We start from the raw sequence: 23,270 nt of genomic DNA, 5'->3' as shown, positions 1-23,270 counted from the left end.
TTGCCTTCAGACTTTTTTGAACCCTTTCTTGTCAGAACTTCCACCTTTCCTGGAAAACTTCTTACCCTTTCTGAATTTCTTGTAGGCTATCTTTGTGATACCCTTCACCATAAGAGCACACAGTTGCATCATCTCTGCATCAACATCCACTTCAGATAAATTTTCAGGTTCTGAATCATCATCATCAGAATCTGATGACTCTGAATCAGACTGTATGATGAGAGCCTTTCCTTTTGCCTTCCTAGAGACAATTGGCTTTTCTTCAGCCTTTAAAGCAACTGTCTTCGACTTCCCTCCATGCCTCTTCTTTCTTTACTCCATCTCAAGTTCATGAGTCTGAGCATCCCATAGATTTCATCAAGAGACATATCAGCAAGTTCATAGTTGTCTCATATTATAGTAACTTTCAAATCCCACTTTTCAGGAAGAGCTAGTAGGAATTTCTGATTTGAATCTTCTGTATCATATTCTTTATCCACTAGTGACAGATCATTCAACATCTTTGTGGATATGTCATATGTATCAGTTAGTGACTTATCAGATTTTGAGTCAAAGTGCTCATACTTTTGTGTGAGTATTGTCTTCCTATTCTTTTTGATGGCATTGGTTCCTTGACATCTCACTTCCAATGCATCCCAGATTTCTTTTGCAGTCTTGCATGCAATCACCCTGTTTGACATGATATTATCAAGTGCACTCTGAAGCAAGTGTCTTACTTTTGCATCCTTGCCTAGTAAAGAGATGTCGTCAGCGGTGTATTCTCTCTTTTCTTTGGGAATCATCCTCTGTGGCTCATTCCCAACTGCAACAGAAAGCTTTGTGGGCTTGTGTGGACCATCATAAATTTTGTCTAAATATTCTGGATCTGTAGCTTCCAGAAACATGACCATCTTCACACTCCATACAGGGTACTCAGACACCCTGAGCAAAGGAACCTTGATGGTTTCATATCTACTGGTGTTATGAATGGGTTGAACCTTTGCAGGTTCTTGAGGTTCTGGTATTTTTGCTTGATCAGACATGATTGATTGTTTGTTTGGATCTTAACTATTTGTAAGCTTAATAAGTTGGCTCTGATACCACTTGTTAGGCCTCAATGATACTATAGAAGGGGGTTGAATATAGTATCTACAATCAATTCGATTATAAACACAGGTATGTAATAGAAAACAAGTTTATTCAATATATCAAACTCCGTTACAGTAGGTCTGATCTACTCTCTCAGTGATGTATGATATCACTAAGAGCTCCTAGGGTTACAAAAAATAATATACTCAAGAATGATAACACATATAGTGTAAACCCTAAGCTGTGTTTATATAGTACACAGTTACAAGATATCTTCTAATTGATATGAAATATATCTCTTCCTAAAATATATCAATTAGATATTATCTTCTGTAGTCCTATAGTTGTCCAACTCTCCATACATATCTTTATTTGTTTAATCCAGATCCTCTCTTGTAAATCAGCCTCTTTTCGTCCTTGAAGTGTATCCGCACTTAAGTTCTGATATAAGTTCTAATGCCTTAAGTTCTGATAACTTCCTGTCTTCAGTAAATCTGATTTCCAGTCAAGTTATAATATTCTGATAATAAGTTATGAAACTAAACAAATCAGATTAGACATGACATCACAAATATATCTAACAGTGATGACTGGGATACGAAGGTGTCATCCTTCTACTAGTAGAAAAGGTTACAGATTTCCGTATTATGACAGATCATCGTATGCGGTGGCTCCGCTGAATGTCCTTTATTCTTCCAATTGGAATTGAGACGCAATATTGTAACCCAAGCCTAGGTGCTGGGTTTATGATTAAGGCATTTCAAAAATAATAAGTCAATAAAAGAATTATTTTGGAAGAAGATGTGTATTATCAAGAAGAACTATTTTTAAACAAATATATTTATTATATATGGAATCAGACATGAATTTCTCATACAGTCTTTTCATACTATACATTATTATGCTGGACAGTATAGCTCACACTTGTTTTCTTAAATTTACAAAACACAACAGTGAATTAAGATGCCTATCATGAAACTCATGGCCAGGAAACGGGTAGGAAATGGCCAGCTGTTCTGTAGGATGTTTGGTGCAGTACCCCAGGTAGATCGAATAAGTTGGTTTGGTTTTCAGTTGTTTTTAGTCCGGCTTATTTACAAGTATGACTTGTGTAAGATAATAATGAAGACACGTATATTTGGCCGCCGGTCTAACCTTAAATAAAGGTTACACCCGAAGACTTAATCACTTTTGGGACTGTAATAATTATCACTTCTTTGATTAATATAGTTTAGTAACAAATTGTTCATTTCCAAGAAAATAACATGTAAGCGTGTGTGTGTTGATAAATATGGGGTCATAAAGGTGTGAGTATTTATATATTGTTGTATTAGATAAGTGTTATGCAAGATTCAAGATGACGTGGCCTCCGATGTAACGCCCTCCAGACCCAGGGTATAAGTCTGGGGGTTACTAGCTAATCACCAAACCTGTACAACTTGTATAATAATTAAACACATATATATATATATATAAACCCCCTTAACACTAACCAGGATCTTTTTATGTTAAATTATAAAAACAAGAACCACAATCTAATTTTATTACAAACCCAATTTAAAATCTTACAACTCTCTTTATTACAAACCATTGTCTAACAAGTTTTAAACTACTTTTTAGTTATTCAAACACACAGATTAACAATTTACACTCCACCTGCTCAGGCAACTCAAAGCTTTCTTCCTGAATTGGGATCAATACCTTTGGTATGAGAGGGCCTCGTGGCTTGACTCGTTTCTTTACCACTCGAATCCTGATAGGTTTCATTTTCCTTCTTAACTGAAACAATAAGGTGAATAACAACAAACATGGGGTGGGCCATAAGTTGCTCAACAAGTCCGCAATATATAAATAGTATTATAATAAGCTAAATGAACCAGTAATTTGGTTACATCTACAAAGATATAACCTCGTGAGAGAAGAACGAAGGCCATTATCGGTGAATATCAAACGAACTAAACTGGACCCAAGTTCGCACCTATACCCTGCTGATCAGCCAGGATACAGTGCAGATCCATACTTCACTGTATAGATCCATTCAGGTACCCAGGCTCTACAGCCCAACATAAGGATCCGTTTAATTCCCGACCCTTAGGATCAAGTGTATATTGGATCCCAATCGTCACCATCCAGTTCATAGAGGAGCAACCGAGATAATCGGTATGCTTTGATATATCCCAACATCGGAATATATCAAGATATATATATATATATATATATATATATATATAACTATTGGAATATGAATAGAAGATTCAACGAAGTAGGAGAAATCAGGAATCGAAACAAAATATGAACAAAGGCATGATAACTGTGTTTCAATAATTGTGAGCAAAGATTATCAATTTGTAATTGAGATAAGAATCTGAAAGCAATTCACTATTATGAATTTAGAATAGGGAAAAAAATCTTTCTTTCACGCGATTTATTCCCAGTACTTCACCGTCGTCTATCACCGGCTCGACTCGAGTTGTTGGCGTTGCTTCTATCAAAGAAATAGACTTATTTAGTCATCCCGTATCTCAATCGCGTCTCAAACCGACTTCACATAGCCTTTATCGTCTACCCATATGCGTATTACTAATCCGTACATTAATTATTAGCAAATAAGACTCGATTAACCACATAATTCACATAGCACATAAGTCACATAGTCGTGCTGGGTTTAATATAATTTTTAGAATCAAAATCGATTCACTATTCGCTTTAATAAATAATATCTGACTCGTTTTTTATTTTTCAGAATTTATTGGACTCGTCTCTATACGTAACAAGGCTTATACGTAAATAAATATCGATAGTCAACTAGTTTCTAAAAGAAATTAAGATTTAGTACTATTTTTAATGAAAACAGATCATTTTTCTGAGTTAAAGGGCTTTCGTTTCGCTCAAATCAGATAAACGGTTCAATTATTATTCGGTAAATATAGATCAATCAATTTATTATTCTACATAAATACTTATAACTAATTATTGAACCCAAAAATATTTTCAAATAATTATTTGGGAAAAATCAGAATTAAAAATGATTTTTCCATAATTTTTGGAATAAAAAATGTATTATGATTTAATGAAAATTATTTGATTAATTATCAAAATAATTAATCATTTTAAAAAACTAATAAATAATTAAAGAAATAAGTAATTCTAATTTTCAGAAAATATTTTAGAATTATTTATAATATAAATCAATTAAATAATTAATTAATCAATTTATAAAATAAATAAAAACTGATTTTATAATTAATAAAAATAAAAATAAAAATAAAATTCCAGAAACATTTGTCAGAAAACCATCTCCGACAAAAACGGATCAAGCACGGGTCAATACACTGGTCAAACGGGTCAACATCCGGGTCGTGAAGAACACGCCGGATTTTGCCCGGAATCCGGTTACCGGAGCAGATTTCGGTGGCCCAATTTCAGGCCAAAATCGATATCGTTTGGTCTGTTTCTTGACTGGGATCGATTGCAAACCACTTCAACAACACAGACACACCGTTCAGTCACCGAAATCATCCCTGAATATCAATCTCCGATCAAACCGACATAAACTCCGGCCAAGTATCGATTTTCTTCATTCGTAGATGAAACTTTGATTTTAATAGCTCAAATCAAAGCTTGTTCATCACAGAATCAAAGCCCTAACACCCTACATACCTCAGCTTTCTCAAAATTAAAAACGTAAAATTCAAAATTGCCAGCAAGGGTTGGCTCAGTTGGTTAAAAAGGGGATAATTATCCTCTTGGTCACAGGTTCGAATCCCACGGAAGGAGAATTTATGATTATGCCTCCTGAGCCAGAGCCTGTCGCTTAAATGCGATTTAGCTTGGTTCACGTGGTTCGCAGTCTATTGCGTGAGCCCATAGGGTTTATCCAGTGCACACCCGAAGGGTAGCGGCTGCGGGTTACCTATGATAAAAAAAATTCAAAATTAAACATAAACCCTAATAATCAAATATACTTATCCAGGAATCGTTTGTTCAATTAAATATCATGAATCAACTGTAAATAATCAGATAAAACTATATCAATCATCAAATCATCCTAATAACCCTAGAATTAAAAAGACCCAATTCTAACATAAACCCTAGAAATCGAAAATCAAAATATATAAATTAAAACATGAACATATCAAAATATTTGATTTGGATACTTGAATCACTTGATTTGGTGCAGAAATCGGCATGAAATCACGGTTTAATCTTCGATCTGATTCTGACAAACCCGACCCGAATTTCAGAGAATTTTAATAATTTTTCTGATTTTTAGTAATTAATTAATAATAATTAAATAAAAATTAGGCTATTTATAGTAGGTAAAATAATACTCCTAATTAAAATTAAGGCCCAAATTGTACATCTTTTAAAATTAATTGGCCCATAATTTTTAATTTTTGAGTATTAAATTTTAGTTTTTAAATATTTTATATATACAATATATATGCCAAAAATTCCCAAAAATTATGAATAATCCAAAAATGAAAAGAAATGATATAAATGAAAGTCCTATAATTTTATAAAAATAAAAATGTGATTTTTGTGGGGTTTTTAACATCTAATGGGGCCCAGAAAAGTCATTTTTCTCGGAACAAGAAAATTTATAAAATATCTTGATGTTCAGAATAACACGACGGTACAAGCCGTTCTAAGAAAAATAAAGCTAATAATTTTATATGAAATATTAGCTATTAAAACATAGTTCGGGTCGCATAACTTTTGATACAAAGGCTTTAAATAAGAAATAAAATATCTGAAAAATACCCTGAAAATACCCGGACAATATAGGATACACATAGCACGTAACCATTAGGGTTTTATAACTAATTATATATAAATAGCATAATAAGACACATAATTTATCTTTATTATGATATAATACATGCGTAATTTTCCAGTCGTTACATCCTTCCCCCTTAATAGGATTCTGTCCTCAGAATCTCGCTAAGAAAATAACTGGGGATACTTTTCTAACATTTCACTTTCAAGTTCCCAGTTTGACTCTTCAACCATAGGATTTCTCCACAAAACTCGTACTAAAGGTACCGACTTATTTCTCAATACTCTCTCTTGCCGACCTAAAATTCTTATTGGTTGTTCTATATAAGACAAATCAGGTTGAATTTCTATCGGATCATATTCTATTACATGTCTAGAATCAGGATTATATCTCTTAAGCATTGACATATGAAACACATTATGAATATGCTGCATGTGAGGTGGTAAATCTAACACGTACGCAACTTTCTCGACTTTCTTCAAAATTTCAAATGGACCAACATATCGTGGCTTCAATTTACCTTTAATGCCGAATCTGGTCAATCTTTTCCATGGCGATATCTTGAGTAATACATGCTTTCCTTCTTGGTAGTCCATATCTTTCCTAGCTTCATCTACATATTTGCGTTGTTGATTTTGCGCTGCTTGATGAGTGGATTTTATATCCACTTGGAACGCTTCATTACAGGCTTAAGTTGGTGTTTTGGACTCAATTTATTGGTATTTTTTATGTGTTTTTTATGTTTTTGCATCTCAGGCATTAGTTGGAGGATGAATGAAGCTTTTATTGAATATATGATGAAAAGCGTCAAGAATCTGAAGTCAAGTCCATTCTCAAATTGTAGAAGATCTCGAGAGCTTCGCATGGACTATTGGATCGTCGAATTCTGATAAGCGGAACTCAACTTACAAGCAAAAGAAGAAATTGGAGCAAAAATCCATAAGCACGGCGTGCCCGCGCTGGGAAGCGGGGGGACCGTGCTGAAAGAACGGTAGTACGGTGCACCCATGGTGGAATGCGGCACGGCCGCGCCAGAAGGTCAGAAACAGAGCGTGCCTGCGCTGAAATAGCGCGTGGCCGCGCCAGGTCGTTTTCACAGAATCCTGATTCTAGTCTGATTTTGAGAGTCTGGAAGCCCAGAACGACTAGAAGCCTATATATCAATAAATTCACGTTTTTAACAAGGAGGAGATAGATATACCAGAGCACAAGAAGAGCCGTAAGAAGACCGTGTTAGCACGATTCAACAAAGACGAAGAAGATCTTATTTTTACTTGTGAATCTTTGTTCTAAGTTGTAACTTGGATGCTAGTTTTCTTATTCGTGAACCTTACTCTTGTTTCATACTTGGTTTTATTATTTATTCAGTATAAAGACTACGTTTATTATACAATGCTTCATAGGAATCGACGTTGATGATGAGTCCGATTATGGGCTAATCGTTAACGTGGGGTTCTAGCGAATTTATTTATGGATTTCGTTAGTTAATTTGTTCAATATCTTGGTGTGTGGTGATTGATTAATATCCTAGTATTGGTTGTGCTTATTCTTCTTATGTGCGTAGCTAACATATAAGATAGCGTGTTAATCTCTATTGAAGCGACAATGAATATAGAGGTTTAGAACTTACCATGTGTTATTGTTATGCATGATTCGTAGGTAATTTTAACCATCTTACTTTCCCTATGTAATCATGATAGATAACTTGCGCATTAAATCGTTATGTTTTTAATTCTTATAGACATATAAGGACTAAGCTTAATTGGTGACTATTCAACTTCTATCTCTTTTGTGGATGCTTGGTAGTAGGGTATTCGTACAATGAAAGTTGGCGTTTATTAGTTTCGTGGTATCTGATTAGTGTCATGACCATTACATGCTAAGGTTAAGAAAAAAGGCTATTGAATGAAGTATTTAATAAAGTTAGGATCCCATATTTGTCACATATATTAATTCAACCATTCGTGTTCTCTTAGTTATAATTGTTAGTTTAATTCTTAGTTATAAACAAACTTAACTTGTTATTTGTCTTAGCATTGAGCGATAACCATACATTGTTGCATAGGTGTATAAATTGAACTTAACCTTAACCAGTCTTTGTGGGAATGAATTTGATTTATATCTTATACTACTTGCGAACGCGTATACTTGCGTGAATTTTAGCACGTGTTTAGCGACTAACAAGTTTTTGGCGCCGCTGCCGGGGACTTGGTGTTAAATTTTAATTTATGTGCTTATCATCAGTGGTTGTTAAAGTTTACTGACTCGGATTCTTTTACTTTCGCGGTTTATTTGTTTGTGTTTCAGGTTCTCATTATAATGGGAGATCCAGCAGCACGAACGAAAGCCTTGATGGATTTTTCTCAACCCAAGATCAATGACATTCGATCTAGTATTGTCAGGCTAGCTATCATAGCTAATACCTTTGAGATCAAGTCTGGCATAATTTAATGGGTGCAGAATTCAATCCAGTTTGGGGGTTCTCCAATGGAAGATCCCAATATGCAAATCAGGGATTTCATTGAGATCTGCGACACCTTCAAGTTCAACGGTGTTTCTGAAGATGCTGTGAAGCTGAGACTATTCCCATTCTCTCTGAGGGACAAGGCTAAGAGCTGGTTACACTCTCTACCAACTGGTTCGATTACTACTTGGGAAGATCTTGCTCAAAAGTTTCTCATTAAATTCTTCCTTATGGCGAAGACAGCTTCAATGAGGAATGCTCTTACTTAATTTATGCAACAATCGGGAGAATCTCTATACGAAGCTTGGGAGCGCTACAAGCAGATGCTTAGAAAGTATCATCATCATGGAATGCCTGACTCGATGGTGATCAATTTCTTTTATAATCGTTTGGGAGCATAGTCAAGACCCATGATCGATGCAGCATCAGGTGGAGCATTATGGGAAAAGAGCTATGAGGAAGCTAATGAGCTAATTGAACTGATGGCTGCTAATAAATATCAGTATTCAACCCAGAGATTTCCACAAGGAAAGGTAGAGGTGTTCTTGAAGTGGATACAGCTACAACTATCACTGCTCAACTAAAGGAGTTGTCTATGAAGATCGATTCTCTGGCTAACTATGGTGTTAATCAGATAACCAGTGTTTCTGAGCTGTATGCAGGTCCGCATACGACGGAGCAAAGTGCTATATCTAGTGACTCAGCTTAGTTTGTGAGCAACTTTTAGAGATCGCAGCAACCAGTTTCAGACACTTATCATCCTGACAATTGGAATCATCTTAACTGCAGTTGGAGCAATAATCCGAATGCGATGCAATAGCCGTTCTAGCAGTTTGGAAATAAGCAATTCAACCCTCCTGGTTTTCAGCAACAAATTGTACCAAGAAAACAACTCCAACTTCAACAACAAACTCATGGTGCATGTCTATCTTCGAATGAAAAATCTGAATTGGAGGAGTTACGGCTTATGTGCAAAAACCAGGCTCTTATATGCCAAAGCCAGACTGTTTCTATCAAGACTCTGGAGAACCAAATAGGGAAAATTGCTAATGCCTTATTGAATCGACCACCAGGATCGCTTCCTAGTGATATAGAAGCGAATCCAGGCAAGAGGGAAGTTGAAGAACAGGTGAACGCCATCACCTTGAGGTGTGGAAAGGTCGCAAGCCCCCAAATTCAGCAAGACAAAGAGCCTGAAAAATCTCAAGTTTCAGAAAATGCAGTTGTGGCTAAAAAAGTGGTGTAGAAGGATGCCTAGGTGGAATCAAGGAAGAAAACTGTGGAACACACTCCTCCTGAGGGTAATACAGGTCAGAAAGAAGCCTATCCTCTGATAAGTGGATTTTATATCCACTTAGAACGCTTTATTACAAGCTTAAATTGGTGTTTTGGACTCAAGTTGTTGGTATTTTGATGTATTTTTGTGTTATTGCATTTCAGGTATCAATTAAATGAAGAAAAGAGCTTTTAAAGGAAATATGATAAAAAAGTTATCATAATTGGAAGCCAAGGCCATTGTCAAGTTGTAGAGAATCTCAGTAGCTTCGTGTGGGCAGTTGAATGGCCTAATTCTGACGAGTAGAACTCAAGTTACGGCTAAAACAAGATTCATCAGAAATTTTTCCAGACAGGAGCTGAGCGCCCGCCCAGGAGAGCTGAGCGCCTGCCCGGAGAGTTGAGCGGCTGCCCAAGGCGCGGCTGGTCGCTGATTTTGCTGAAAAAGCCTTTTTTGAGTGGAATTTGATGATTTTAAGGGTCCAGGTCCACTAGAGGCGTATATATACTTAAAAAGGGTTTTCATCATCCGGGAAGATTGGGATACCAAGGAGAATACCTAGAAGCACAGAACAACTCCGAAAAAGAAGATCTTGTTTTTAACTTGTGATTCTTTGAATTAGTTGTAACTTTGGATGCTCGTTTTCGTTCTTGTTGAACCTAGATCTCGTTTATTCGTACTTTAATTATTATTCAGTTTATCAAGACCTTGTTTTATACCATGCTTTTATTGGAACCCATGGTGCCGATGAGTTCGATTATGGGCTAATCGTTGTCTTGGGGTTCTAGCGGATTTACTTATGGATTTCAATAGTAAATTGTTTTAATATCTTGGTGTGTGGTGATTGATTGATATCCTAGTATTGGTTGTGCTTATTCGTCTTATGTGCATAGCTAACATATAAGATAGCGTGTTAATCTCTATTGAAGCGACAGTGAATATAGAGGTTTAGAACTTGCCATGCTAGCATAGGTTCATGTATGTGTATGCATGATTCGTAGGTAACTCTAACCATTTTACTTGCCCTATGTAATCATTATGGATAACATCGTTATGTCGTCAAATTTTATAGACATATAGGGTCTCAATATAATTGGTGCCTATTCAGCTTCTATCTCTTTTATGGATGTCTGGTAGAATGGTACTCGTGCAACGAAAGTTGGCATTTATCAGTTTCGTATTATCTATTATCATATTATTATTATATTTAATTTTTTTATAAAAGGTAAATTATGAAATAAAATAAATAATTTTTTGAAATTTATGATATTAGTTTTAATATAAATGATTTAATCTTATTTTTTTCAAATTAATTTTGAGATTCAAATATGTTTTTTATATAAATAGTCAATGGAAAAGGTTTTTAGTTATATGACATTTTTTAAATTAATTATATATAATTTTAGTACGCAAGATGAACGAAAAGTGTTTTTATTGAGAGGGAGTGGCAAATTTTATTTTTATTTTTACTGAAAAATGATAAGCGTTTGGTTATTTTTTATTATTGTGCTAGGCTATTTTTTGGAAAGTGTCAACCAATCAACAAAACAAAACAATGTTTTGCTTATAATAGTATAGTATAAATGATATATTGATATAATTTTTTAAAAATATTATTTTTATATTTTTTTCTTGATTTCTTGATTATATTGTTATATTATAATTTTAATTACTAAAATTAATTTTGAAAGTGTTTGGTTTCCTACAAAAGTGGTAGAAAAAGAAGTTGAGTGCAATTAGATATTAAGTTGGATAAAAATTCATAGAATTTGTAGTTATATTACATACTTGATTTATTTTTTTAATAAAATTATGTTTAATTATGTTTATTTTGGAAGGTGTTAACATACTTTTTTAGGAATGTGTTAACCAACCGACCAAACGAAATCATATTTCGCTTATAGTAGTATAATATAGATTCATAGAATTTTTAGTTATCTTAGATACTTCATTTATTTTTTTAATAAAATTATATTTGATTAAGCTTTATTTTGGAAAGTGTTAACATATTTTTGAGGAATGTATTAACCAACCGACCAAACGAAACCATATTTCGCTTATAATAGTATAGTATGTGATATGGATAGAAAATACATCCTAAAGACACATAAAATGTCACATTAATTACACTTGGGCTTCTTGTCTAAAAGTCCAGTACAGGCCTGTCTGATCCGGACTCATAGTAGACTCAAGACGACCAATGTTGACAAGGCCTGCTAGCTGAGGTCGTTAAGGTCCACGAACACAAGTTGTTCACGGACTAGGCCCAATACGGCTGGAAGATCAGAGACGTGTGTTCTAAACGGAGTCAAAGTCCTACAGAGAAGGTTCTAAAACTCCTTCCTCCATATGACTCCTAAATACCATCTAAGTTGAAGACTTGTCCACCAAGTCTCCCAACAGAAGTCTAACCCTAGACTCACTTCTATATAAAGGGCTCTACCCCTCAACCTAGAACTACATTTTTGGCTTGATTCTCTACAACACAGAGATACATAGGCATCTTGCAATGAGCGGTAGTCCCGAACGCAAGAGCAACCATTAAAGCTCGAAGCTCACCAACCCTAGCATTAAATACTAAAGTACTCAGGTTTTTATTCTACAACATTTGGCGCCGTCTGTGGGAAGCTTACAACAACCATGGTGAACACACGAAGCAGAAACACTAGTGGGATAGACACTCCTGTCCTAGCGTGAGCAATCACATTAGTGGTGGAAGTACCACCACACTCAACTTATGCCTCCACCCAAGAAGGAACCCTGGTAGGGGCAACTGAGGCTCAGCCACAAGGGACGAATCCCCCGACTTCTCAAGGGACGAATCCCCAACTTCAGCAGCTGCATGTACCTGTGAACTCTCAACCCCTTGGGTATGAGTACTCGACAATTGTGACTATTAACCCCCTTTACGGGATGCCTATATACCCCGAAGTTGGAGGGAGTGGACACTCTAATAGGAGTGAAGCACAAGGGCGGACACCCCAATACATACGTGGCTTGACTCCTATTCCGAAGGATCAAGAATTCTCTGAACATTATACTGAAAGAGACTCTGAATCGTCGGATGATGATGTTGCTCCAAGAAGGAGGCGTGCTGGCAACGAGTCGATGACTGATACTGAACAACACTCCAGGAGAACTCAAGGGACGAATTCCCAAGATGTTTAAGAGAGGATCAGGGCTCATGAAGCTGATATCCAAAGGCTGAAGCATGACCCGGAGACACAACTGACTTCAAGACCCCCACTTGCTCCAAGACGAAGAGGTCCTCCCCCAATCATAGACCAACCAATACCAAGAATGGTAGTTGCCCCAAGGGCTGATCCAAGTGATCTTATGCCCCTAGAAGATCCTGATGATCCAAACCCACCATTCACTGATAAGATAATGAATGCTCACATCTCAAGGAAGTTCAAGATGCCCACCATCAAAGCATACGATGGTACTAGTGACCCCGCTAATCATGTTAGGACGTTCTCTAATGCCTTGTTACTACAGCCCGAGAATGACGCTATTAATTATCAGGCCTTCCCTCAGACTCTATCGGGTATGGCTCAAAGGTGGTACAGTTGTCTGCCCCGAAACTCTATTGGATCCTTTAAGGACTTGAGCCAAGCTTTTATCAAGCAATTTATAAGTGCACTACTAGAAATACTGCATACGACATCGGTGTTTAGACATCGGCATGTAAAGCACCCGATGTTAAAATATATTTTAACATCGGTTTCTAAATAAGCGATGTTAAAAACATTTTTGACATCGGTTTCTTATACTAGCCGTTGTCTATGTTCCAAAAAAAACTTCCAAATACAAGTTTTAAACTTTAGCATCAGTTATTTTTATAAGCCATTGTGTATGACCAATTTTAAAAAAATTCAAATTTGACTTGCCATTTTCCCTGTTTTAATACAAATATTTCCCCTCTTTACCAAAAATCTTTCCCCCCTTCACCAAAAATCTTTCCCCCGCTACCTCATTTTTTATTTCCCCCTTTCCTAAATTATCTCTCTCAAATTTTTCCATTCACTCAAACATCCAACTCAAACCCGACTGTAACCTCGATTCTCTCTCTCCCTCCATCTCTCTCAATACTGAAACCCAATATCCTCAATATCTCAAACCTCGACTCAATATCCTCTCTATTCCGTCTCTCTCTCTCTCATCTCTCTATCAACCCATCTCAAAACCTAAATATTTCATCCTCACAAATCAGTACTCACTAATTCAGAAATTCAAACCATGTACCGTAATTAAGCACATGCCCCACTTGAAATGGGTTCAATTCATGATTAATAATCTTTAAAAAAAACTTCCTTGGTTTGATTTATACGAAATCGATTGGGGGAAGGTCAGATTCTGGACTTGGTGAAAGTGATTGATAATGGTTTGATGAAAGGGTTGGAGTTTTTCATAACAAATTGAGCTTGAAATTAGGAATATTTGATTTAATAGCTTGAAATCAAGCCTTGTAAGCAACTGGTTTGGTTTGAATAGGTATGTAAATTTCAGATTATTTTAAATTTTAGGTTGTGATTTTAATTAGGTTTTCATTCATAGATCTGAAGCTTTAAAGCTTGAGTTATATGGTCATTCTTTTTACTGTTGTTCTTGCCTAGGAGCTAGCTTCTACCTTTTACTCACCAATTTTCTAACCCTTTATTTGCTGATTGCCAATTTTTTTACTTTTGAATGTAACATAGTATATTTGCTATTAATTTATTTACACCTTAAGTTTAGATGCTTTGCATCTATTATGTCAATGATACTGGTCCCTTGTTATCATGCTTAAATGTCTTGGATTTTGTAGGAGTAGGCTAGTCCATAAAATAGTAGAGAAATGTCAATTATAAGGGTTCTGATTTGTCCTTTTTCTGGTCATCAGTTGTGATTATACAAACATGTACACACTCTTCAGTTTCTTTATCAGTAGTTTGTTCATTAGGTTGCTTTTCTTAGCTTTGTGTTTTGTAATTTTTTAAGGTCTTTATGGGATGTTGTAATTATTTCTCAACATTTATGAGGCGTATCAACTGATTTTTGATCTTGATTCTGGACTTTATGCTTTAGCAGCAGCTGAAAAGTCATCTAACTGGAAGTTGGATGGCCTTATTGTTTAAAGCTTATTTTAATAATTTTTTTATAAAAATCCCCTTGCTATTGTTAGTATGCTTATCCCATTATATGCATGATTACATGTTCACAAATGTTGACCATTATCATCATCAACATTTATTATGCATCAATTAATTCACATTTTAATATTGACCATCAACATGGACTGTGTTTATTGTATATGATCAGCTCATTTACTTTTCTTTCTAATATGATGCATTAATAATTTTTAGTTATTCTTTTAAAGGACCACAGTTATAGATGTTCTTCCATTTAGTAAATGTGGGTTATTTATGATTTACAGTAGGGATGAGCTTATGAAATTCCTTGACAAGTGTTGTGCCAAGTATAAGCTGGAATACGACTTCTTTTACTTGCCAATAGATTTCAGGTAAATGTGTGAAATATAAGAAATGATCATCATTTGTGCTTGGTTTGGCTTTAGACTGATGAGGTTCCTGTAACGAAATAAAATGTCAGGACCCAGCAAAACAAAGGATACACATTCATCAATTTTACCAAGTCCCCATATGCCAAGATCTTTCACCAGGTGATGACCGGTTACAAATGGGGATTCCATAAATTGGGTAATAAATATTTCACTTCAAGCAAGACTTGCGAGATCACATAGGCCAAATTACACGGAAAAATCTTGATTTTTGCAAGAAAATTTTTGAGATGAATGTTTTAAGATTTAAAGTTTTGAACAACATTTCTTTGGCTCGTTAAAATTATCGTTTAAGGGAAGGATGAGCTTGTTAGGCATTTCGAAGGAAGCAAGTTCCCATGCTATTGTAAACACTATCTGCCTGTGGAACTTATTCCTCCATGCAATGGTGATGCTTCTCTTTCAAGACTGACCATTGTTGGTTGGTATTTAGCAACTGCATAAAAGATGTTGGTGGGAACCAAACAAACCCCTAGACATCTGTTTACTTCTTGGGGGTGTGGTTGGTTTGGAAGGTTCTCATTTTAAGCTTTCGATAGCAGTAACTGGCAAGGTAAAAAATTTACGATATGATGAATATGTACTTGTATATAAAACTAAAGGGAAAAAATTTGGGGAGACTGTAATGAATCTTGCAAGTTCCTAAAGATATATGACAACCACAATAACCCAGTTGCTAATTATTGGGAATTTGTATGTTTGAGTGTGAGATAATCTTCAAACTTATAGTCTTTATTTAGTACTGTGGCATGTGTGTAACATAAGTACTGATATGTAATTCGATACCTAATTTTTTCAATTTTTTTCTGAAGTATCAGACAACATATAAGATTCATGTTATCTTTTCTTCATACATCATAGTATAAACTTTCATATACTAACAGTTAGCTTTGTAGTATAAATATACAGAACTGATTTATGTGTTCAGTTCCCAGATATCCGATTCCTCATGGATTTCATCTTCAATTCAGATTTCAGAATGTCCTATGGATTATCTAGGAAAATTGATATTCATCTCAGATCACTTACTATGCAGGTAGGAATGTGCATTTATTTCATCCTTATGTTTAATTGGGAAGAGAATCCATAATTATATTGAAATAAGCATCAGATAAAATTATCTGTTGCAACTTTGTTCTTCTTCACAAGCAGCCAGCCTACATGTTACATACTTGTCTCCTTTTCTGTCAATTATTTCATTGTTCATTCAAATAATAACTGTACTGCTGACAATTACATCCAGGTGGGAAATATTGCTAATATGGCTCCTGAAGTTCTGCTCGGATCTGACAACTAATCCACGCCTTCTGATATTTGGGCTGTCGGCTGTGTATTTGCTGAAATGGTGATGGGACACCATTTGTTTGGGGAAAGCTGTCGTTCACCTGAGTTGTTGAACAATATATGCAGGTGAATATAGTGCACAAAAATCTAGCCATATTATATGCTTAACATGCTTCTATTCTGACTTCTATAAGCTCATTTATATGTAGCATTTTAGGCACACCTAATGAGGAAATGTGGCCTAGAGTGATCACATTGTGTCCCACTATCAGCAAGCAAACAGTTTTTCCTCCTAAGGTAATGCAGGATCTCCGTGTAGTTATTTCCCTTCACCCTCTGGTAGCATTAATCTTAAAAGAACTAATTTTTAGTCATATGTTCTTCCTTTAGAATCTTACGGAAGTAATTCAAGGTCTTGAACCAGCAGGAATAAATTTTCTATCAGTGAGTTCTTCAATTTAAGATATTAAATTCTCCATCTATCCCAATATCCAACTATATGCATGCTCCCGTTTAAAATTTTAGCAAATATCAAAGATGAAACTTTTATATGCTTGTTGAACTTTCACTTTTGTTCAGTAATTTTTCCAACGCTCTTTTATATGTAGAACGTAAATATCATGAGTAATTAATAACTAATTTCCTCTTAATCTGTCAGAATATGCTGCATAGAATCCAAGTGAAAGAATAACAGTTGCTGAAGCGCTTGAACACGAGTACTTCCATGGTATCCAGGGTCATATATGAATTCCAATAATCATTAAGTGTTGCTTGAGGGTCCAATGAACACCTTTAGTATAGGTATCACGAGAGTCGAACTCTTTCGGATGGAGTTGTCGGAATTTAAGAATAGGGTACTTAAAAATTAGTATAGTATGAGTTGGATAATGGAATGCTTGTATTTTATTTTAAATGTATGTATAGTATGGTATGAGTAATATTTTGGTATTAGATTTGTAATTTGAATGAGTACCTTTATGTATCTGTTTGGATGTTTTTTGTTGGGATGTTGCATTGTTTTGGTTCCCTGTGGCTCTAAATAGTACCAGGATGGTATATAATTTACTGAACATTAACATCACAATGGTACATGTAAACCGATATAAAAAATGTACAAAAGACATCATGTAAAATAATATTAAACGAAAAAGAACTAAAAACCCGATGTGAAATAGTCATTTGACATCAGTTCTGAAAAGAAACTCAATGTATTTTAAGTCAAATAACATCGGTTAGAGAAATTGACTGATGTTAAACAAAAAGATTTAACATCGGTTTCTTGAAGAACATCCACGTCTTATCCATTATTTCACATTGGGGGGCTAATTTAACCGATGTCTGATCAAACATTTCATATCGGACAACTAATCTAACTGATGTCTGATCTAGCATCTCACATCGGTTTGTTCAAAAAAAATTTAATAAATGGCTTTTAGAGCTTGTAGGATTCATATTTTAATGGATAAATACCTTATAATATACTCATATTCACCTAAAAAACTGTAATAAAAGCTAAAATTTGTTGCAAAGACATCACATTTAATCTTAAAACCGATGTATAGCACTGTAATAGACATCGGCTGTTAACCGATGTCAAAGGCTGATGACATTTAACATCACACGCGAAGACATCGATTCAATTTTTTTTAACATTGGTTCTGAACCGATGTCTGATGCCATATTTCTAGTAGTGGTGGCAGAGTGCATGAGAAGAGTTCAGCTTATCTCATGGACATAATCCAAGGGAAAAAGGAGTCCGTGAAAGAGTATCTGAATCGATTTATGAAGGAGGATTTGAAGGTCCCAGATCTTGATGATAAGGTAGCTATGATAGCTCTACAACAAGGGACTAAAGACGAGTTCTTTAAGATGTCCCTGGCTAAGCGCCCTGCCGAAAGTATGCTGCAACTCTAGGATAGAGCCGGAAAGTATATGAAGGTGGAGGAGAGTATGAAAAAGACAGCTGTGAACAATGAACCTACTGGAAGTAAGAAGAGGAATACAGATCAGGAGTACGACGCTAAGGACAAGTATCCACGAATTGGTAAAAGCTCTGACTCCTCCTCTTCTAAAAAGAATCAGCAGCCAAGGTTTGCTGAGTATGTGAGGTTGAACACCCCAAGGAGCCAAATCCTTATGGAAATTGAAAAGGATAAGGACTTCAAATGGCCGAAGCCACTAAGGAGAGACCCCGAGAAAAGAGACAAGAATCAGTACTGTAGGTTTCACAAAGATGTCGGTCATGATACTGACGATTGTAGGAAACTCAAGGATGAGATTGAGTATCTAATCCGAAGGGGAAAGTTTAGACATTTCACCAAGGGTGAAGAGGCCGGAGGCCAAAAGAGAGATAATGATCGAAGAGATGACGATCAGAGGGGTAACGACAGAGATCGCAACCTACAGCCCCGAGGGCCAATAATCAATATGATCTCAGGAGGATCTACAGCAGCTGGTACTACAAGGAACTGCCGAAAAGCTTATGCAAGAGAAGTAATGAGCATAGTTGGAGAGCCATTTAAGCGTTTTAAGTCAGAGATAACGCTTGAATTTGGTGACCCAGACCTTGAAGGTTTGAAATTTCCTCAGGATGATCCTCTGGTTATCACTCTGATATTTGGAAATTGTCCTGTTATGAGGGTCCTAGTGTATAATGGAGCTTCCGTGGATATTCTATTCCATGACACATTCATAAGGATGGGCTACAATGATTCTCAACTGACTCCATCCGACGCACCCATCTACGGGTTTAACCATGTGGAATGCAAAGTCGAAGGAGCAATACAACTTCCCGTAACTATCGGGGAGGAATCCAGGGAGGCCACACGGATGTTAAACTTCCAGGTTGTCAAGGCAGCCTCTACCTACAATGCTATGATGGGTAGAACAGGGATCCATGCTTTTAAGGCTGTGCCCTCAACCTACTACATGGTGCTGAAGTTCCCAACTAGGAATGGTGTTGGAGAAGCGAGAGGAGATCAGAAAATGGCCCGATGGAACTGGGGGGCAGGTCCTCCCCATAGAAGACATGGATGTCTGAGAGAATGATGAACTACGAGGGAAGCCAGTCGATGACTTGGTCCCAATTCCCTTAGATCCCTTAGACCCCGAGAAGGTCACCTATATTGGGGCATCTCTGGACAAGCCCTTGAAGGGACGAATGACAACTTTCCTCCAAGAAAACAATGATTTATTTGCTTGGAGAGCAGCTGATATGCCTGGGATTGACCCAAACCTTATAACTCATAGGTTGAATGTTGATCCAACTCGGAAGGCTGTAAAGCAAAAGAAGATAACTTATGCCCCTTATAGGCTGGAAGCCATTAAGCAGGAGGTCGAGAAGCTTTTAGAAGCTAGATTTATTGAGGAAGTGCAATTTCCTAAATGTTGGCCAATCCCGTAATAGCTAAAAAGGCCAATGGAAAGTGGAGGATGTGTATTGACTTCACTGACTTGAATGATGCATGTCCCAAGGACTGCTACCCCCACCAAGAATTGATACCCTGATAGATGCCACTGCTGGACACAAGATGCTAAGTTTTATGGATGGCTTCAGTGGTTATAATCAAATTAGAATGCATAAGGATGACACCCCCAAGGTATCTTTCATAACTGACTTTGGTGTATTTTCTTATCTTGTTATGGCTTTTGGACTTAAGAATGCAGGAGCTACTTACCAAAGACTGGTAAACAAGATATTTTCCCATCTAATTGGGAAGACCATGGAGGTCTATGTTGATGACATGTTAGACAAAAGCCTAAGCAAGATTGATCATATTAGCCACCTCAGAGAGGCATTTGAAGTGTTGAGACACCACAAGATGATGTTAAACCCAGCCAAGTATGCTTTTGGCGTTGGGTTTGGAAATTTTTTGGGTCATATGGTCTCTAAGAGGGGGATAGAGGCCAACCCTCATGATATCAAAGCCATCCTAGACATGGAGCCACCACGTTCCATCAAGGAAGTTCAGAAGCTGACAGGAATAATTTTAGCTCTAGGGAGGTTCATCTCCAAGTCTGGAGAAAAATGTCTGCCCTTTTTCAAAACCCTTAAGAAGGTGAAGGATTTTGAATGGATAGCTGAGAGCCAAGAGGCCTTTGAACAGCTGAATAAGTACATGACTGAAGCCCCGTTGTTGGCTAAATGAAGTCCGGAGGACACTCTCTATTTGTACCTCGCGGTGTCTGAACAAGCCGTGAGTACGGTCCTCGTGAAGGAAGAGCGGAAGCTCCAAAAGACTGTATACTATGTAAGCAAGGTGCTCCATGGAGCAGAGTTGAATTACTCCACCATGGAGAAGTTCGTGCTTGCTCTCATCATAGCCTCGAGGAATTTGAGACCATACTTCCAGGCTCACAAGATTAAAGTCCTGACGGACCAACCCTTAAGGAACATTCTTCATAGCCCGAAGGCCAGTGAAAGGCTCATCAAGTGGGCAATTTAGTTAGGAGAATTTGATATCAAGTATAAGCCTCAAACGGCCATCAAGGCTCAGGACTTAGCAGACTTCATAGTCAAATGTACGATTAACGACCAAGAAGTCGGGGGGCAAGAGATAGTAACCCCAGAAGAAGGAGAGAAGGATGAAGAAACAACTCTGAAAGAATATTGGGTTCTCCATTTTGACGGAGCGTCCAAAATAAAATCTAGTGGCGCAGGCCTAGTTTTGCAAAGCCTTGATGGGTTTATGATTGAGTATGCTTTGGAGTTGGATTTTTCAACTACGAACAACGAAGCAGAATATGAAGCATTGATAGCTGGCTTAGGCTTGGCTAGAGCTGTGAGGGCCAAAAACCTGAAGTTCTGTGGAGACTCGAGACTTGCAGTTGCTCAAGTTAATGGGGAGTTTGAGGCCAAGGATAATACTATGGCCAAGTACCTGAGAGTCGTAAAAGGAATACTGACTCAGTTCGATTAATGGTACGCAGAACATGTTCCCAGAGAGGAGAACACTACAGCGGATGCCTTATCTCAGTTCGCCTCGTCTAAAATCGAGAACTATCCGAGAAGTATTTACTTCCAGGTCTTGAAGACATCTACTATTCATGTCATAAATCTGATAGCACCGGTTGGTGTGGCAAGCTGTTGGATAGACCCGATCAAGACCCATATAGAAATTGGGTGGCTACCCGACAATGCCCAGGAGACACGCAAGCTGTTGGTTAGAGCATTGAGATATGTATTGATTGAAGGCCTTCTTTACAAAAGGTCCTTTGTTATTCCGTACTTGAAGTGCTTAAGACCTCTTGAAGCAGATGAGGTACTTAAAGAAGTCCATGAAGGGATTTATGGACAATTCTTGGGGGACAGGGCCCTCGCTCATAAGATAACTCGGTTGGGATTCTACTGGCCAACTATAGTAGCCGATGCAAAGACTTATGTGAAGAAATATGTCAGATGCAGAGGCACGCTCCAATAGTATGACATCCCTCAGAGAGGCTTACATCGATCAACACACCCATCCCTTTTGTAATGTGGGGAATGGACATACTTGGACCATTCCCTGTAGCATCGGGATAGAGGAAGTTCATTGTGGTAGTCATAGACTACTTTAAGAAGTGGATTGAGGCTAAACTACTGGCCAAGATAACCACCAAACAAATTACTCTATTCTTCTGGGAGAATATGATATGCCGATATGGAATCCCCCGCATCCTTGTCATGGATAATGGAAAATAATTTGATAATGCAGAGTTCAGAGAGTACTGCGACAATAACAGCATAAAACTTCACTTCACCTCGGTTGCACACCCACAGGAAAACAGGCAAGCGAAAGTTGCTAACAGAATCATCTTTGATGGACTTAAGAAGAGGGTTGAACGCTTAAGAAACACTTGGGAGGATGGGTTTCTGCCTATACTATGGGTATATCGTACCACCTGCAAAGTGACTATTGAAGCTACCCCATTTATGCTGCCTTACGGAGCCGAGGTCGTGGTGCCCCTTGAAATCACACATGGATCCCCTAGGATCGAAGCTTATGAATTGGAAATCAATGAAGAAGGCATGAGGCTCACTCTCGATCCCATTGATGAGGTCAGAGATGAGTCCAGCACCCACAATGCAGAGCATCAATGAAGAGCCTCTCTCTATTATAATAGAAGGTTAAAGAAAGGTTCTTTTACCAAGGAGACTTTATCTTAAGAAAGATTGAGGCATCAGGAGTTGAAGAGAAAGAAAAGCTAACCCCTAACTGGGAAATACCGTATAAGGCCAAGAAAATATTATGACGAGGATCCTACTAGCTGGAAACCCTGAGTGGTGACAAAGTGCCTCATACCTGGTACATTTCGAACCTGAAGGTTTATTATGTTTAGGACATAAAAGACATGCTCCTAGTACTTAGTAGTAAATGGAGGAATAAGGTCAACCAGTGTACGAGCATCTAATGAATAAAAGTCCTGAAGGACCAAAGTACCAAAAATAAAAGATGAATATGAAATCAAACTACAAATGCAGGAGATCCTGAAGGATCATAAATCAAGTCATGATGAACAATTAGGTTACACACCGAAGATGTTCAAGTCCATGAAGGACCGCAAATAGATAAAAGCCACACACGGCAAACAAAGCCATGCAAGGCCTAAACACTAAAGGACAATCTATAGTCCAAAATTAGATGATTGGCCAATAGTGGCAACCTCAGAAACAACCCAAAGGATAGGAAAGCCCCACAAATTTACCATATCCGGGTAAGAGATATGAACAGAGCAAATGGACATATTAACAGAGCGTACCTCATCATCATGTGTGTCCATCATCTTGAGTAAGTCTTCCGACTGTTCATAAACTCTAAGAGAGCTCTAAAGTCCCAATCCTAAAACTTCTGCTCAAGTT

The 23,270-nt window shown here is 37.1% G+C and overlaps 3 protein-coding genes across 4 annotated transcripts; all 3 read left to right on the top strand.

Annotated features, from left to right (window-relative positions):
- The first annotated feature begins 13,628 nt into the window (after positions 1-13,628).
- On the top strand, positions 13,629-17,408 carry LOC141678832 (cell division control protein 2 homolog). 2 transcript variants are annotated; one of them, XM_074485238.1, is made up of 6 exons: positions 13,629-14,082; positions 16,120-16,184; positions 16,392-16,558; positions 16,642-16,729; positions 16,823-16,876; positions 17,091-17,408. In XM_074485238.1, the coding sequence occupies exons 3-6, from the start codon at positions 16,491-16,493 to the stop codon at positions 17,121-17,123; spliced, it is 243 nt and encodes an 80-aa protein (XP_074341339.1). In that variant the 5' UTR covers positions 13,629-14,082; positions 16,120-16,184; positions 16,392-16,490; the 3' UTR covers positions 17,124-17,408. The 2 variants fall into 2 exon arrangements, 1 of the variants encoding a protein (XP_074341339.1); XR_012557922.1 differs by lacking the exon at positions 13,629-14,082 and adding an exon at positions 15,004-15,091 and having other exon boundaries at positions 15,181-16,184.
- A 956-nt stretch (positions 17,409-18,364) lies between these two features.
- Positions 18,365-19,480, top strand: LOC141679835 (uncharacterized). Its single transcript, XM_074486218.1, has one exon. It carries the CDS (start codon positions 18,365-18,367, stop codon positions 19,478-19,480), a length of 1,116 nt encoding a protein of 371 aa, XP_074342319.1.
- A 674-nt stretch (positions 19,481-20,154) lies between these two features.
- LOC141679834 (uncharacterized) lies at positions 20,155-22,511 on the top strand. The gene is made up of 5 exons (XM_074486217.1): positions 20,155-20,435; positions 20,583-20,682; positions 20,878-21,308; positions 21,375-21,838; positions 22,126-22,511. The coding sequence occupies exons 1-5, from the start codon at positions 20,155-20,157 to the stop codon at positions 22,509-22,511; spliced, it is 1,662 nt and encodes a 553-aa protein (XP_074342318.1).
- Positions 22,512-23,270: the final 759 nt, after the last annotated feature.

The sequence above is a fragment of the Apium graveolens genome, chromosome 8 (assembly GCF_009905375.1).
Source record: "Apium graveolens cultivar Ventura chromosome 8, ASM990537v1, whole genome shotgun sequence".
Classification (NCBI taxonomy): domain Eukaryota; kingdom Viridiplantae; phylum Streptophyta; class Magnoliopsida; order Apiales; family Apiaceae; genus Apium; species Apium graveolens.
The sequence above is the reverse complement of the archived record's forward strand: the minus strand, read 5'-3'. Positions and strand labels throughout refer to the sequence as shown.

What these genes read in the sequence shown, in the direction of transcription:
- LOC141678832 (XM_074485238.1), top strand. Translation starts at nt 16,491, where the DNA reads ATGGTGATGGGACACCATTTGTTTGGGGAAAGCTGTCGTTCACCTGAG. An exon ending in TTGTTGAACAATATATGCAG is followed by an intron (nt 16,559 to 16,641) that starts GTGAATATAGTG and finishes ATTTATATGTAG; the next exon opens with CATTTTAGGCACACCTAATG. An exon ending in CAGGAATAAATTTTCTATCA is followed by an intron (nt 16,877 to 17,090) that starts GTGAGTTCTTCA and finishes TTAATCTGTCAG; the next exon opens with AATATGCTGCATAGAATCCA.
- LOC141679834 (XM_074486217.1), top strand. Translation starts at nt 20,155, where the DNA reads ATGGAGGTCTATGTTGATGACATGTTAGACAAAAGCCTAAGCAAGATT. An exon ending in ATAATTTTAGCTCTAGGGAG is followed by an intron (nt 20,436 to 20,582) that starts GTTCATCTCCAA and finishes GGCTAAATGAAG; the next exon opens with TCCGGAGGACACTCTCTATT. An exon ending in GAAATATGTCAGATGCAGAG is followed by an intron (nt 21,839 to 22,125) that starts GCACGCTCCAAT and finishes TTGATAATGCAG; the next exon opens with AGTTCAGAGAGTACTGCGAC.
- LOC141679835 (XM_074486218.1), top strand. Translation starts at nt 18,365, where the DNA reads ATGAAGGTGGAGGAGAGTATGAAAAAGACAGCTGTGAACAATGAACCT.